Source organism: Notechis scutatus, chromosome Z (assembly GCF_049901735.1).
Source record: "Notechis scutatus isolate UNSWTSFEM ecotype Mainland chromosome Z, rNotScu1.2, whole genome shotgun sequence".
Taxonomy (NCBI): Eukaryota; Metazoa; Chordata; class Lepidosauria; order Squamata; family Elapidae; genus Notechis; species Notechis scutatus.
Genome location: NC_142025.1, coordinates 3302839 through 3318397, shown reverse-complemented (window position 1 = coordinate 3318397; position 15559 = coordinate 3302839). Strand labels below are relative to the sequence as shown.

The 15559-nt window shown below is 43.2% G+C and overlaps 1 protein-coding gene across 8 annotated transcripts in view; it reads left to right on the top strand.

Moving 5' to 3' along the window:
* NKTR (natural killer cell triggering receptor) overlaps positions 1–15559 on the top strand; it is a 44645-nt gene that overhangs the window by 24280 nt on the left and 4806 nt on the right. For 4 of the 8 annotated variants that reach the window (XM_026682978.2, XM_087948377.1, XM_087948376.1 and 1 more), the window contains 9 exons: positions 437–582; positions 1693–1933; positions 4305–4502; positions 7035–7119; positions 8083–8228; positions 9554–12412; positions 12879–12974; positions 14055–14114; positions 15390–15494. In XM_026682978.2, the coding sequence (XP_026538763.1) occupies positions 437–582; positions 1693–1933; positions 4305–4502; positions 7035–7119; positions 8083–8228; positions 9554–12412; positions 12879–12974; positions 14055–14114; positions 15390–15494 (3936 nt within the window). The remainder of the gene's footprint in view (positions 1–436; positions 583–1692; positions 1934–4304; positions 4503–7034; positions 7120–8082; positions 8229–9553; positions 12413–12878; positions 12975–14054; positions 14115–15389; positions 15495–15559) is intronic. The other 4 variants (XM_087948373.1, XM_026682980.2, XM_026682982.2 and 1 more) reach the window with 4 other exon arrangements.

Sequence of the window (15559 nt, the reverse complement as noted above, 5' to 3'; positions counted from 1 at the left end):
CTGACTTATTATTTATGATGGTTGTGGTGTCCCAGGGTCATCTCATCCCCTTTGGCCACATTCTGACAAGCAAAGTTAATGGGGAAGCCAGATTCCCTTAAATGTGTTACTAACTTAATATCCGTGATTCCTTTAATAACTATGGCAAGACAGGTTGTAAAATGGGACAAAACTTACTTAACAACTCTCTGGCATAGCAATGGAAATTTGGGGTTCACTTGTGATCTGAAATTTTGGGTCTCTGAAAGCGGCTCAAACCAGCTTGCTTAGGAACAGAAATGATGGGCTCATTTGTGATTATAAGTCGAGGACTACTTGTAGGTGGTTGTAGGAAAACCATACAACACACCCAGGGAATAATTTAGTGTGAACACAGCTGGCAAGTTGTCTCTTTTTATACAGTCTAGTATACCTTTGGCATTTTCTGTTTTTGTAGCGTCCATGTCGTCTTTGGACTCGTTATTTCTGGTTTTGAAGTCATAGAACAAATTGAAAATCTGAAAACTGATTCTGCCAGTAGGCCATATGCTGATGTGCGTGTCATTGATTGTGGGGTGCTGGTTACCAAACCGGCAAAAGAAGGTAAGCCTTTCTTTCATGGTAGACATGCCTCATGGCAAAAAGGATCCTAGAATCTATGCAACATTGAATTTGAATTAGGATCCTGGAAACCATTTTCTGAAGCTCTTGGAGGATGTGTACATTGGATAATGTACAATCACTCTGGCCCGATTCTGTTGTGATCCTAGGGAAGGCGTTATTGGATGCTTAATTCTGAATCAAGAAAACGTAGAGCAGAATATTTACTTGTAAAATAAAGGCCCATGTAAATATATTCAATACTTATTATATGAAATTATTGATTGGGGAGAATATTTGTAGTGCAGAACTGAACTGTGGGATCTGAGCTTGGTGGTTTTCTTGCAGACATTTCATGACCCAACTAGAAAACATCATCAGTCATTACTCTTTTAAGACCGATGATGTTACCTAGTTGGTTCATGCCACATCTGTAAGAAAGCCGCCAAGGTCAAAGAGCACCAAGGAGCTCTCAGTCTTCCTCCCTCCACACTTCCCTCTACCACTGATTGTTTTGCCTAGTTTGATAATGAAAAGTCTCCCAGGAAACAACCAAGCTCAGACAGGACCAAGGACTCTTCTCCCTCCTCTCCACAAAGCACACTCCTTTCTAGTACAGTTGATAATTACCCAATTGGGTCATGAAACATCTGTAAGAAAACTACCAAGCTCAGAGACCACCAAGGATCCCCCAGTCCACTCCTCCACCATCTCTCCGCAACCTCCCCTCCCTTCTAGCACTGATGATGTTCCCTAGTTGTGTCATGAAACGTCTGCAAGAAACACCGGCAAGCTTGTCGAGTACCAAGGACCCCACAGTTTCCCTCCAAAACCCCACTCTCTTTAGCATTGATAAATGTTACCTAGTTTGGTAATGAAATGTCTACAAGAAAAGCACCAAGCTTAGAGAACATTAAGGACCCCTCATTTCAACCCTGAGCTATAAATATTTTCCTTTATTGGTATCATGTACTAGATGTAATTGTGAAACACCCCCCCCCCAAAAATTTTATATATAAACTGTAATTGTTAATTCTATTACTGACAATTGTCAATGCGTGTGTTTTCTAGAGGTTATTAAAAAAAAAAACATGTGACTTTATCCTCCCTAAGTGTTGGAGAAGAAGCGGAAAGCATGGAGTCATTCAGAGGCTTCCGATAGCTCCTCCAGCAGCACATCCACCTCATCGGAATCGTCTTCCGACAGCGAGTACGAAAGTGAGCGAAGCAGGAGAAGGAAGAGGAAGAGGCGGAACAAAGCGAAGCAGTCTAGGAAACGAAGACGGGAAGAGAGAAAGAAAGAGGAAACAAAAAACAAACACAAGTCAGTCTATAAAGATTCTCAAACATCTAGGTCAGTTGTCCCAAAGGTGCTTTCTCAAAAGGCAACTGGTGTTTTTATTTGAAGACATTTTGCTTCACATTTATAGTCCTTGCAGTCACCTGGTTGTTAGGAAACTCTCTCAGAGTCGTTGAGGACACTTGAAGAATATCTGTGTCCCCAAGGTCATCTGAATAGTGCAGATGGGTTTGGAACCTGGGTTACAAACGGGAGATAGGTGGTATATTCCAATCCCCCTCGGTTGAGAGAGGGCTGTTCGATCTTAATGTAGATGGCCTCTTGGGCCCCTCTTTCAAACAGCGGCCCTCTCTGTCCAAAATGTGGAGTTTGCTGTCTTCCGAAGAACAGCCTTTGTCTTTCAAATGCAGATGGACTGCTGAATCTTGTCCCGGTGGGTTTGTTCTCCTGTGTTGTGCCATGCGTTTGTGGAGTGGCTGTTTTGGTTCCCCAATGGACAGATCTGCATATGGCTCACTGCATTGTACTGCATAGACCACAGTTCATGTCTGGGTGTTTTATCTTTGTTTAAATTTTTTTTTTAAAAAAATAAGCCTTTTGGAGCCCAGCAGCCTCCAACACTGCATCTGTCTCTCATGTCAAAATGTAACACCTCAAATTCCTAGCAAGCATACAGCTGTGGTTCTAAAACTACATTTAAAGACAGGGATATAGTCCTTAACATACGACCTAACTGAGCTGAGAGTTATGGTTCTAAGTCATGGTAGTTGTTAAGTAGCTCACCAAGTGACTACAACTGGGTTTAGGACCGTTTTGCAGCAGTTGTTATGTAAATATCTTGGTTGTTCAGCAAACAATGTGGTCGTTAAATACTGCAGTAAAACAACTCCATTTGGGTGCTTTTGGGTGGAAACCAGAAATACAGGTAGTCCTTGACTTACGACCACAATTGAGCCTCTAAATTTTGTTACTATGCGAGACAGTTAAGTGAGTTTTGCTCCACTTTACACCTTTCTTGCGACCATTGTTAAATGAATCACTGCAATTAAGTAAGGAACGTGGTTGTTAAATGAATCTGGCTTCCCTATTGACTTTGCTTGTAATAATATCACAAAAGGGAATCTCATGACCCCAAGATAGCACAACAGTGGTAAATATCAACTAGTTGCCAAGCACCCGAGTTTTATTCAAGTGACCATGGGGATGCTGCAACGGTCATGTGAAAAATGGTCATAAGTCACTTTTTTCAGTGCCCGTGTAACTTTGAACAGTCCCTAAATGAATGGTTGCAAGTTGAGGACTACCTGTAAATGTTGGAAACTCGCAAAAATGCCCAAAGTCATGGTTAGACAACTGGGACATTGCAAACAGTCATAAAAGGAAACAAGTTGCCAAGAGCCCAAATTTGATCATGTGACTGTGAGAGGGGGAATGCAGCTGTTATAACTTTGGAACTTTGTTGTGAGTAACTTTTTTGGGGGGAATATTCATCCTCATTAAAAGATTGGTTGTTAAGTGGAAAATGCCTGTATGTTTCCATGGATATTATTAGAGTTCATAAAATTCTGTTCAGAGGAATCTGAAGAGCGAAGAATTAAAACTGACAGCAGAGAAAGCAGCTTTAATTATCAAAAAAGAAGTGAATTAGATCAACAGTCGCCAATCGGTGGGCCGCAGGAAAATTTTGGTGGGCCGCAGAGAAATCTCACCCCCAGAGCACCCCCCAAAGCAATTAATCCAGGCTGCGCCGAAACACAAGGCCCGCAGGAACCCTCCCCACCCACTCACTCCTTACCCAGCAAACTTGCCTGCTAAATTGCTATTTTTCCTTTTTCCAACCGTCATCTGTTCTGCTGTGCCTGGAGATTTAGATTAGCTAGGAAGCAGGAAATGGTTGGATTTCTTGCTTTCTAGCTAGTCTTTAGATCTTCGGCTCTGCTTTTAAGCACAGCCGAACCTCCCTTAGGACTGAAGGTTCTATTATTCAGTGCAGACTCACGGCAAGCAAATTTGAGAGGCTGAGCTAGCCGATGGCAGATAGATAGATCACTGAATGATTCTCTGAGCAACTCAATCTGCCTGCCTGCTTTGCCTGATTTTGGGTAAAAGTTGCTCTTTTGTAATAAAAAAAAATCAATATTTATATAAATATAATATTTACATACAAGCCATGCCCAGCCAGTCACATGACCATCAAGCCACACCCACAAATTAGGCCACACCCACAGATCCGGTAAGTGGTCCCTGGGATTTAAAATTATGAGTTTGGTGGTCCCTGAGGTCCAAAAGGTTGGCGACCCCTGAATTAGATGAATTTTTTAGCAGCAAGGGGTAGCCTTGTTATTTACACTTATATCAGACCTGACATATAGTTTAGTTTAGGCACTCGTTCCCTGCTGATCATTTTGCTTGGCTTTTCAAACAGGTGCGAAGTAGCCTCGGTGGCCCTAAATCGCTCTCTTTCCTCCAGCCACTCGGACCGAAGCGAAACAAACGAAAAATCAATAGACTTGAACGCGAAAAGGGATAAACCTGTCGTCCGTCCAGAAGAAATCCCTCCTGTGCCGGAAAATAGATTTTTGCTTAGAAGAGATGTGCCCATTATAAATACAGAGCCAGATTTGTATGCATTTCACTTATTTTTAATTTTTTGTGTCGTCTTGATTTGCAACCTAAGTGACAGAACAAAACATACCTATTTATACAAGTAGTCCTCAAGTTACGAATGTAATGGAGCCTGTCAATTACATTTGTAACCCGAGGATTCGTTGGAGTGAATCACATCAAACAAACATGATCACATCCTGCTTTCGCCCACACATTCATTAATCCAATGCGCGAGTCGTTAAGTGCACATGAGGTGGGGGTGCCTAGTGACGGAACAGGCCACCTGCCTAAGAGCCCCCAGGGTCTCTCCGTTGGCAAAGCCTTTTGCCTCAGATCTGGTACAGGCCTCGGTTTGCAGAGAACAGAAGCCTAAAGTGCTGTACTGTGAGATCAGTAGCGCAAGATCTCAGACTACTGATCTTGCGTGATCTTGCACTACTTTCGGTCTGTTTTTCTCCGCAAATGCACCCAAGCAGGAAAGGGAACCGTTAACGGCTCGCTAGACTGTCACAAGGTGAGTCTCCAAAGGCCCACTGCCTGTGGAGACCTGGTCCCCGAGAGGGGTGGGGAGGGGAGGGGATAGGCAGGGCAAATGTGTTATAAATACTTGGGAGGGTTATGTCGTAACTTCAAGCGGTTGCTAAGTGAAATGTCATAACCCAAGGATTATCTGTATTTCAGATATTAACTGAAAATATTGTATATTTTAGGAGCTGAAATCTTTCCTACTGGGAGGGAAGTTGTAGCTACCTATGCCTCTTATCTTTGGTACAGATAGTCTCAACTTACAGCCACAATTGAACCCAAAATTTCTGTTACTAAACAAGACAGTTGTTAAGTGAATTTTGCCCTGTTTTATTCCTTCCTTTGTTAATTGAATCACCACAGCTGTTAGGTTAGTAACAGTTGTTAAGTGAATTCAGCTTCTCCATTGACTTTGCTTGTCAGAAGGTCCCAAAAGGGATCACATGACCCCAGGATACTGCAACTGTCATGAATAGATAACAGTTGCCAAGCACCCACATTTTGATCACGTGACTGGGAATGCTGCAAGGGCCATAGGTGAGAAAAATTGTTATAAGTCATTTTTTTCAGTGCCTTTGTAACTTTGAACGGTCACTAAATGAATGGTTGTAAGTTGAGGACTACCTGTAATATCCTGCGTAGTTTCTACTAAATCATTGAAGACAAGACTGTCTTTTATTTCCAGTTCTGTCTAAAAATGGGCCAGTTTGAAATGTTACAAACTCTGGTACTCTCAAGCACTGACTGAAATGTCATAGTCTCTTCTCAGTTCTTGGACCATAAGATTAATTCTCTCATAATGTCAGTTTTTGTGGGATCCATGGTGCTTTCTGAACTTGGTGGTTTTCTTGTAGACATTTTGTGACCCAACTAGGTAACATCATCAGTGATAGAAGGGAGTGAGATTTGAACTTCTAGCACTGTTAATGTTACCTAGTTAGATCATGAAATCATGATAACCAAGGGACCCATAGTTGTCATGTTACACTGCTGTTGCACAAGATATGCCCTTTATATAGCATTGTCTCATTCTAATGGAATTGGCCCTCCTGACTTGTTCATCAGGAGGGGTGTGCTGTGTATGCTGTCAGTAAAGGGATAGAGAGAAGGGAAGGAAGGAAGGAAGGAAGACAATAGGAAGATAGGAAGATAAAATAGACGAATAAATAGATAATAGATGATAGGTAGAGTGGAAAGATAGAATGGATGGATAGGATAGGAAAGGATAGGATAGAAAGATGATAGGTATATAGAAAGATAGATGATAGCAATAGCGCTTAGACTTGTATGCCGCTTCACAGTGCTTTTACAGCCCTCTCTAAGTGGTTTACAGAGTCAGCCTCTTGCCCCCAACAATCTGGGTCCTCATTTTACCCACCTCGGAAGGAGGGAAGGCTGAGTCAACCTTGAGCTGGGATGGATAGATAGGAAGGAAAGGAAGGAAGGAAAGGAAGGAAGGAAGGAAGGAAGTTAAAAATAGCAATAGTACTTCACAGCCCTCTCTAAGCGGTTTACAGAGTCATCCTTTTGCCCCCCCCAACAATCTGGGTCCTCATTTTACCCACCTCGGAAGGATGGAAGGCTGAGTCCACCTTGAGCCTGGTGAGATTCGAAATGCCAAATTGCAGGCTGCTGGCAGGTAGCAGAAGGAGCCTGTAGTACTGCACTTTAACCACTGTGCCACCGTGGGTCATAATGAAAGGTAGGATAGGAAGATGGATGGATGGATAGATAGATATTTTAACATTTAATGGTTTATCTTGTATTTATTTGGTTGTGTGCCACATGGAATTGACTCCTGGCGAGATGAGCATCATCATAAATAAATAAAAATAAATAAAATAAAATAAAATGAGGTTGCCTGCAGAAGAGTCCCACGTGGGACTGAGCTAACAACAAAGATAAGCAGCTAGTTGCATGATTATTGACCACACTTGCTCACTTCAGGCCATATTTTGATTACAAGAAACCAGCTCATAACTCTCCATTTTTCCTAATGCTTATTTTCTTCTGAATATTTAAGGAATATTGACTCAGGAGCTGTTTCGAGTGACCAGAAGCCTTCAGTGTCAAAATCTGGAAGAAAAATCAGAGGGAGAGGCACAATAGTATGTTTTTCTTTTTAAATTCAAATTTACATCTTGAGAGTTTTATTTTTAAAAGCACCGAAAGATTGTTCTTGCTCAATTAACTTAAGTCATGGTGTATAAATTTGGGCTGTGTAGCAGTGATGACCATTTGTCACAACTGGAGGACTATGTGTAGATTTTCTGTTCTGGAGCACCATTCTCTTGCACAGCAGCTCCTTTTCTTGCCTTATCCCATATCTGCAAGCAATCTTAATTACTCCTGAACATGTACAAGCAACAGAATAACGGTAACAGAGTTGGAAGGGAGGTCTTCTAGTCCAACCTCCTGCTCAAGCAGAAAACCCTATATCATTTCAGACAAATGGCTGACCAGTCTCCTCTTAAAAACCTCCAGTGATGGAGCACCCACAACTTCTGGTGGCAAGCTGTTCCACTGTTTAATTGTTCTCAGTGTGAGGAAATTCCTCCTTAGTTCTAGATTGGTTCTCTCCTTGACGAGTTCTTTCTTGTTTTGCCTTCTGATGCTTTGGAAAATAGGTTGACCCCCTCTTCTCTGTGACAGCCCCTCAAATATTGGAAGACTGCTGGCATGTCACTCCCTAGTCCTTCTTTTCATTAAACGAGATATGCCCACAATTCCTGCAACTGTTTAGCCTCCAGATCTCTAATCATCCTTCCTGCTCTTCTCTGCACTCTTTTTTAAATTGTAGCAATCAAAACTTGACGCAATATTCCAAGTATGGTCTTGCCAGGGATTAATTAAATGGTATTAACACATGTGATCTTAATTCTATCCTTCTGTTAATGCAGCCTAGGATTGTGTTAGGGCTTTTTTGGGGAGGGGGCTGCTGCTGTACCCTTCTGGCTCATATTGAAGTGCTTGTCCACTAGGCCTCCCAAGATCCCTCTCATAGTTACTGCTATCAAGCCAGGTTTCACCTAGTCTGTAGATTTGATGTAGATTTGTTATTTTTTTTCTAGAGATACCATACGCCGCCTCATTCTCGTTCATGCACAGAATCAGATAACAATGGAAGTAGCGAAACACCACCCCACTGGAAAGAGGAAATGCAGAGATTGAGAGCTTATAGGGCCCCCAGTGGAGAAAAGTGGAGTAAAGGAGATAAGTAAGAATTTGCCGACAATTTTGTCTTCCTGAAATGTCATGTTTTGTGAGAACAATGTGTTTTAGATGTGAGAGATCGGAAGGAAAAACACATTTGCAACTTTTGGCTTGTGCAAGACAAGAATCTGGGGACCAACTCGTAAAGCAGAGTTAGATAAAATGTCTGACTTTCCATTTCTTAACTGAGGGAGCCAGTGCATTCCGAAGATATTTCTGAGTTCACGTGGCTAGCACGATCATATGCCAAGGTGAATTGTTAGCTTCCAACCAAAGCAGTACCTGTTTATCTACTTGCATTTGCAGAGTTTTGAACTGCTAGGTGGGCAGGAGCTGGGACAAGCAAAGGATGGGAGGCCAGCCTGTCACACGGCACTCGGGTCTCGAACCTGGGCTGTCATCTTTCTGGCTGACAAGTTTCAGCACCTTTAACTGCTGAGCCACCGCACTCCATAAAGCAGATGTGCAGGCCTAAACCTACTCAAAAGTACAACTCCGGTGCTCTGGGATGCAAGCGGAGTCATTTCTGGATTATTGTGGGTGAAGACACTTGCAAAAATGCTTCCCTCTGAAGGATCACCCATTTATGCCGCTTCAAATCAGTGATTGAAATTAGATAACAGACTTAGTTTGGGCATTTCTCAAACCATTTTGGGTAGGTTTAGCCCATCTGACTGGCACATAGAGGTGCTGCAGAGTTTGATCCCCAAGGGGAGCTAAGCACCGTAGTTAAAAGAGGTTGTTTTCTCTTTGGATTGCCTTGTTCAAATCGGGGACATAGATTGCCAAAATAATATCATCGGTGCCCCTGAATTCTATTGCCAAATGTTACAGCTGCAAGTCCTCTCCTGCAGGGTATCTGTACAATTTAACCATAAATCAAAACCTAGATGGGCCTTTTCTGGAACCTACCCCCAATTGGCTCTGCTGGGAGGAAGATTTTACGGGACTCCTTATTTGCAGAGTCTTTTCTTCTTGTGAATCGAGGGCAGCAAAACAAATGTTGATCATATCTCCATACCCAAGGCCGGGTCTGATAGTCCCAGTCGTTTACAAATGGCCAGGCACGCTCATCAGTTTTATGCTCCTTTTTTTAAAGGAATGCTAACCCCCAAACTCTCACATCAGGTGGCTAAAACATCTTCACCTGGTTGTACAACTGCGCAAAACTTTTAATTGGATACATAGGTTTAACTTTTTCCTAAACCCTCTCCCCCCGGTCCAGCCATCCTCAGTGTGTTAAAAACTATTTTAGTGAATTCTTTTTATTTTTGGAAAAGCTGTTCAAAGACCAAAACAAAGATAAATTTGTTCTCACCCCACCCTTAGGCTGAGCGACCCAGGAAGGTGGGATGAAAGAAGTCTGTCCCCTCGGTCCCGTTCTTGGTCCCACAATGGCTTTTCAGACCTCAGTAGTGCTCAACATGTCGGCCATCGTAAAAAACACCGGAAAGAGAAAAAAGCGAAGCACAAGAAGAAAGCTAAAAAGCAGAAACATTTAAAGAAGCACAAACAGGTGAAGAAGAAACGGTCTCCTTCCACCGAAGTAGAATCCTCCCCTTCTTCTGCCAGAAGGACAAAATCATTGTGTGACCGGGAAAGAGCATCGCGTTCTTCCTCCTTGACATCTAAAGACGATTCTTCTAGAAGAGGCTGGTCCAAATCCGAGCGAGACAAGCAGAGCTCGGCCTCTTTCTCCAGCAGAGATTCTCGCTCGTATTATAAGTCCCGATCTCGGTCCAGGTCGAGATGTTATTCCCGAAGTTCTCGATCGAGAAACGCTCACGTGTCCTCGCATTCAAGGAGCAGGTCAAGATCCAGTTCTGCCTCGAAGCCGGTGAAAACAGTCCCCAACTCACCCCAAAATGCGGTAGCTCATTTAAAGAAGTGTAAGCTGGTCCCCACTGAACCGGTACGAACAGCGTTACCCCAAAATGATAAACTCACTATTCAGCCCGTGGTTGCCGAAAGCCGCCCAGTTATCCCACTGAGCGATAGTCCTCCACCTTCCAGATGGAAACCAGGGCAAAAACCGTGGAAACCATCTTACGAGCGCCTCCAGGAAATGAAAGCCAAGGCCACTCACCTACCACCTGCTCAGACGAATTACAGCTTAATCGGCATCCAAGACCCCGGACCCTCCTCTTCCTATCCTAAGCAGCAAAAGGGCTCAGAGAGCGATCGGAGCCGTTACTCCAAAATCCAGAGCAACAGAAGCTCAGGTAGCTGGTGGAAATCTAGAAGCAGGAATTCTCGAAGTCGGTCCTCCTCCAAGTCCTACTCTAGATCAAGAAGCCCTTCCAGTTTGAGATCCCGATCCACCGTGAGATCCCGCTCAGGGAATCCGTTCCCCAGCGACCGGTCGTGCTACAGCGGATCCTCCTCTTACTTTTCCCTCAGCGAAGATGACCGACAGAAAAGCCGGGTGAAGTTGGAATCCCGTGAGAGAAATTCCGAGCTATCCAAGAAAAGGCAGAGCAGTTCGGAAAGCACACTTCCCTACGTGAAAGGCGTGAGCTCGTCGAAGCCTAGAAGTGCAAGCAGATCGTCCATCGATTCCTCGACCGAAAGTGAACAATTGACTCCATCCCAGGCCGTTGAAGAAAAAGGAGAATTAAGGTCTGTAAAAGTGACCCGGAAGCAAAATAAAAGAAGTTCGAGTTGCAATGAGAGTGAAGAGAAATCTCGGTCTGGGCAGGACAGCCACCGTTCCAAACAAAAAGTTTTGAAAGACAAATCTCAGACTCTTAGAAGTGGCCGGAAAGCCAAAACGAAAAACTATATGAGCGATGAGTGGCATTCCGGACCAAATTCTGAAATAGAAGTAACCCAAAATTACAAAGGAAACTTGAGACTCTTGTCTGGAAAAGAGGAAGGCGAGGCCTCATCGGACTCCGATACGGATCCCCACCCAGCCGTCAAACGCAAGCCCAAATCTGAACCTGACCCAGATATGTCAAAAGAGAACAAACATCCTTCCTCTTCAGAAACCATGACCTCTGATTCCGATGCAGACTCCACGGACAAATCCTGGAAGCCAAAGCAAAGTTTCAGAAAATCCTTCCGAAAAGTCCACGCCAAAAAGGTGAAGGAAAAATCCAAAAGTAAAAAAGAGAAGAAACACAAGGCTGAAAAACGAAAAGAGACATTCCACTGGCAGCCACCCTTAGAATTTGGAGAAGAGGAGGAGGAGGAGGAGGAGGAAGTCAGTGTCAGAAAATCTGGAATAAAAGAAGTGCAAGAGAAACACGCTAAAAAGGAAGCCAAAGAGAAAAATAAAGATCCAGATTCCAAAAGTGATAAAACGATCAAAGAACACGTGAAGGATGATCGGATCTTCCACAAAGAGCCGGTCCTCTCAAAGAGAGGAGGAGATCAAGCCGCGTCCACTAACCAACTGAATAAAAGCAGTGAAGAAAAAGCTATTTCTTCGACTCATGTTCCATGCCCAATTAAAAATACCTCTGTTTCCAAAAGTCCCACTGCAGCTCAGGAGAAAAATGGAAACGAACAGGTTGCCATAGACGATATGGAGATTTGTACTCCGGACCATAATTCGCCTGTAAAAGTGCATCTGCAACTTTCTCCAGTGAGCCTAAAATTAAATTTCCAAGACATTAAAGCCAGCACAAGTTCCCGGGCGCCAGTTAGCACTGTAACCCAGAATGTAAGACGAGCCATTGACGCTAAGGGACGGAATAATCTCCAAGAAGGCAGTGAAGAACGAGACGGGGAAAAACAGAAAGCTGCCACCAGCATTGAAACCACGCTGAAAGTGGATGTTTCTGAAAATGCATCAAGCAGTGTCGGGGACAAGAAGTGGAAACCGTTACAGGGTGCTGGAAATCTGCAGCTCTCAGCGCCCGCCAGCAATCCTTTTGAAATGAAAAACATGGCTTCCAGCTCCTCCGATCCCAAACTTCCAGGTTTAAGGATCGAGATTAAAAGTAAAAACAAGATTAGGCCAGGCTCCCTGTTTGATGAAGTCAGAAAGACAGCACGTTTGAATCGGAGACCCCGTAACCACGAGAGCTCGAGTGAAGAAGATTCTCCGACACGAGAGGACAGTCAGTCCAGAAGTCGGAGTTGCTCGCGCAGCAAATCGGATGTTAAATCCAGGCACCGGACAAGATCGCTGTCTTACAGTCATTCACGAAGTCAGTCGAGGAGCTCCACGTACTCATATAGGTGAGTAGGTTCGTTCGTTCATTCTTTCGTTCATTCATTCATGTCCTGCCTTGATTATTTTTATAAATCAACTCAAGACAGCGAGCGTATCCAGCAGTTTCCTCCTCCAATTTTTTCCACAACAATATCCCTGTGAGGTGTGTTTGCCTGAGAATGTGGCAGGCCTAAGACCACTTACCTAGGACTAGAACTCACTTTTTCTTGGTGATTGGCCCACAGTCGCCCAGCCACCTTTTGCGTCTAAGGTGGTGCTAGAACATCTCTTGGTGATTGGCCCAAAGTTATCCATCAGGTTTTTGTGGCTAAGTCAGGACTAGAACTTACACTCTCTTGGTGCTTGGCTTCACGTCACCTAGCTGGCTTTCATGACTAAGTCAGGACTCGAATTTTATTGTATGTATTTTTAAAGGGCATGTCTTTTTTTCAGATATGTTTTTTCCCTCCCCCCAACCCATTTCTTACACAGATCCCGGAGTTACTCAAGAAGCCCAAGCAGAGGGTGGCACAGTGGTGCCTGCTCAAGAAGTCGAAGCAGCTCTTACAACAGTTGCAGAAGTTATAGGTAAGTTGTTTTTCAAAGGAAAAGGATTGGAGAAATTTATAGAAGCCATGATGGCGCAAGTGTTTGGACTGGAGTATTGCAGGCAAATTCATTTGCCCACCGTCAGGAGTTTGATCCTGCCTGGCTCGATGACTCAGCCTTCCAACCTTCCGAGATTGGTAAAATGAGGACCCAGATTGTTGAGGGTAAGATGCTGACATTTGTAAACTGCTTAGAGAGTGCTCTAAGGCATTATAAAGCAGTATATAAATCTTAAGTGCTATTGTTAAGTGCTGTATCGAGAAGTTGAGAAAGCAGCACTGACCAATGCTGTAGTGAAATATTTGTGTTTTGTGGACAACGTATGTGCAGTCGCCAAGGGTTGAGCTGAGCTGAAGTGGGGAAGAATCTACATCGTTTAAGACTGGAGTGGGAATTTAAAAAAAGACAAATGGAAAAAAAATAGTAGTGGCAAACAACTTTCAAATTACAGTTAGTCCATGACTTATAACTGTAATGGAGCCTGCCCATGTGACCGGTCTGGTTTTTATGGCCTTTTTTGGTGGCGGTTTGTTGAACAAACACCTCAGTCATAAAGTGAACAAAACGTGGTTGTTCAGTGAACCGATAATTCATTATGGGCTGCTTTCATTGAAAACTGGAAATAAGTGCCACTTTTGGGGCAACCCCCCCCCCCAAACCCTATTGTAAAACATGGTCACATGAGCACGGAATGCTGCAGACAACTGTAAAAGCAGACCAGTTTCCACGTGATTGGCACGAAGTTACAACTTCGAATGGTCAATAAGAGACCAGTTATAAGTGGAGGGCTGCCTGTACTGGCCCCAAACCTTCACGACTGTGTCCCCCAAGCTCAGCTCATTTTGAAAAAGATATGGTATTTTTACTTGAAGCCCTAGCTTGGTTCAGTGCCGGAGCCCCTCTGTTTAGTGACCAGTTTCCTGTCAACAAGGGAAGAATTTGAATTCTCGGACTTAAAAATACCTACATTTAAGTGCTAGGAAAGTTGTCCATTCAAATAATTTTTTAAAATTCCATTCCAACTCCCCCCGCCCCCCGCCCCCCACCTTGTTTTAACAGTCACACTTACAGTCGAAGCCCCTCCAGAAGCAACTCTTACACTCACCGGAGTCGGTCGAGGTATGTAACACGCATGAAAACATTTTTATAAACATCCTCTTTCTTAAAACAATCTTAAAATGATCATTCTTTTATAAACAATTATAGGTTGTCTCCGCCTGGATGACCACAACTGAGTGCAACATTTCTTGTTGCTAAGTGAGATAGTTATGAAGTGAGTTTCGGCCCATTTTACCACGTTTCTTGCCACTGCAGTTGTTAAGTGAATCACTGCAGTCGTTAAGCAAGTAACTCAATTCTTAAGTGAATCTGGCTTCCCCCCGTTGACTTTGCTCTTGTGAGAAGTTTGCAAAAGGGGATCATGTGACCCCGGGACGGTGCTGCTGGTGTAGGATATCCATGCCAGTTGCCAAGGGGCAGAATTTTGATCACGTGACCATGAAGGTGCTGCAACAGTCATAAGTGAAGAACGGTCATAGGTCGTTTTTGTTCAGTGTCGTCTCTTCTTGAATGATTGTAAGCTGAGGACTACTTGTATCAAAGGATTTTTTTTTTCTGGCAAGCATGGAAAAATGGAGGAGAAATAAAATTCTGCTTTAACAGATAATGGCGAGGGAGTATATTTATGCAAGGTCTGACATGCTTCCAAATCACATTTGAACAGCCCTCCTTTTACATTCCTTCATAATTTTAACACCCTAGGGGTAATATGCAAATACCTAGGAATAATGTATGGATTCAGATGTACAAGTAGTCCTTGACTTACAACAGTTCATTTAGTGACCATTCGAAGTTAAAAATGACTTATTTGGCTGTCTCACTTATTGCAGCATCTCCAGGGTCACGTGATCAAATTTCAAACGCTTGGCAGCAGATTCATATTTGTGATGATTGTGATCTCTTTTTGACGAGCAAAGTCAATGGGGAAGCCAGGTTCACTTAACAACCATGTGACTAACTTAACAACTGCAGTGATTCATTTAGCAACATGGCAAAAAAGGTCATAAAATGGGGCAAAGTTTTCACTTATCAACAGAAATTGTATGCTCAATTGTGGTTGTCAGTTAAGGACTACCTGTATTTCTAATTATAAACATAATTCTGGTTATAAACAATAGATAGAACACAAGATAGAAAGCTCACAATTGTTGTGATTTTCTAGGTGTCTTTCCTTCCTTCCAAGAAGATTTGTCAGCACAAAAGATTGGCAATCTAAAAGCAGTTGTTTGGCCATCTAAAAACAGTTGTTACTTTCACACAATTCTTGTTTTAATTATGAACAGTGGAAGTCATTCTAAATCAAATAATCCATTGCTTCTGGTTCCTTCACAAAAGCAGATCCTACACCTATGACAGTTACGATAGCCGGAGTCGCAGCCGTAGCAGAAGTAAAAGAAGTGATAGTTACCACCGGTCTCGTAGCTACGACCGACGTTCCAGGTAAATTTTTCCTAGTAGTTTTGACTATTATTGGAATGGCTGGCAAACGTTGCATGCAAACTCTT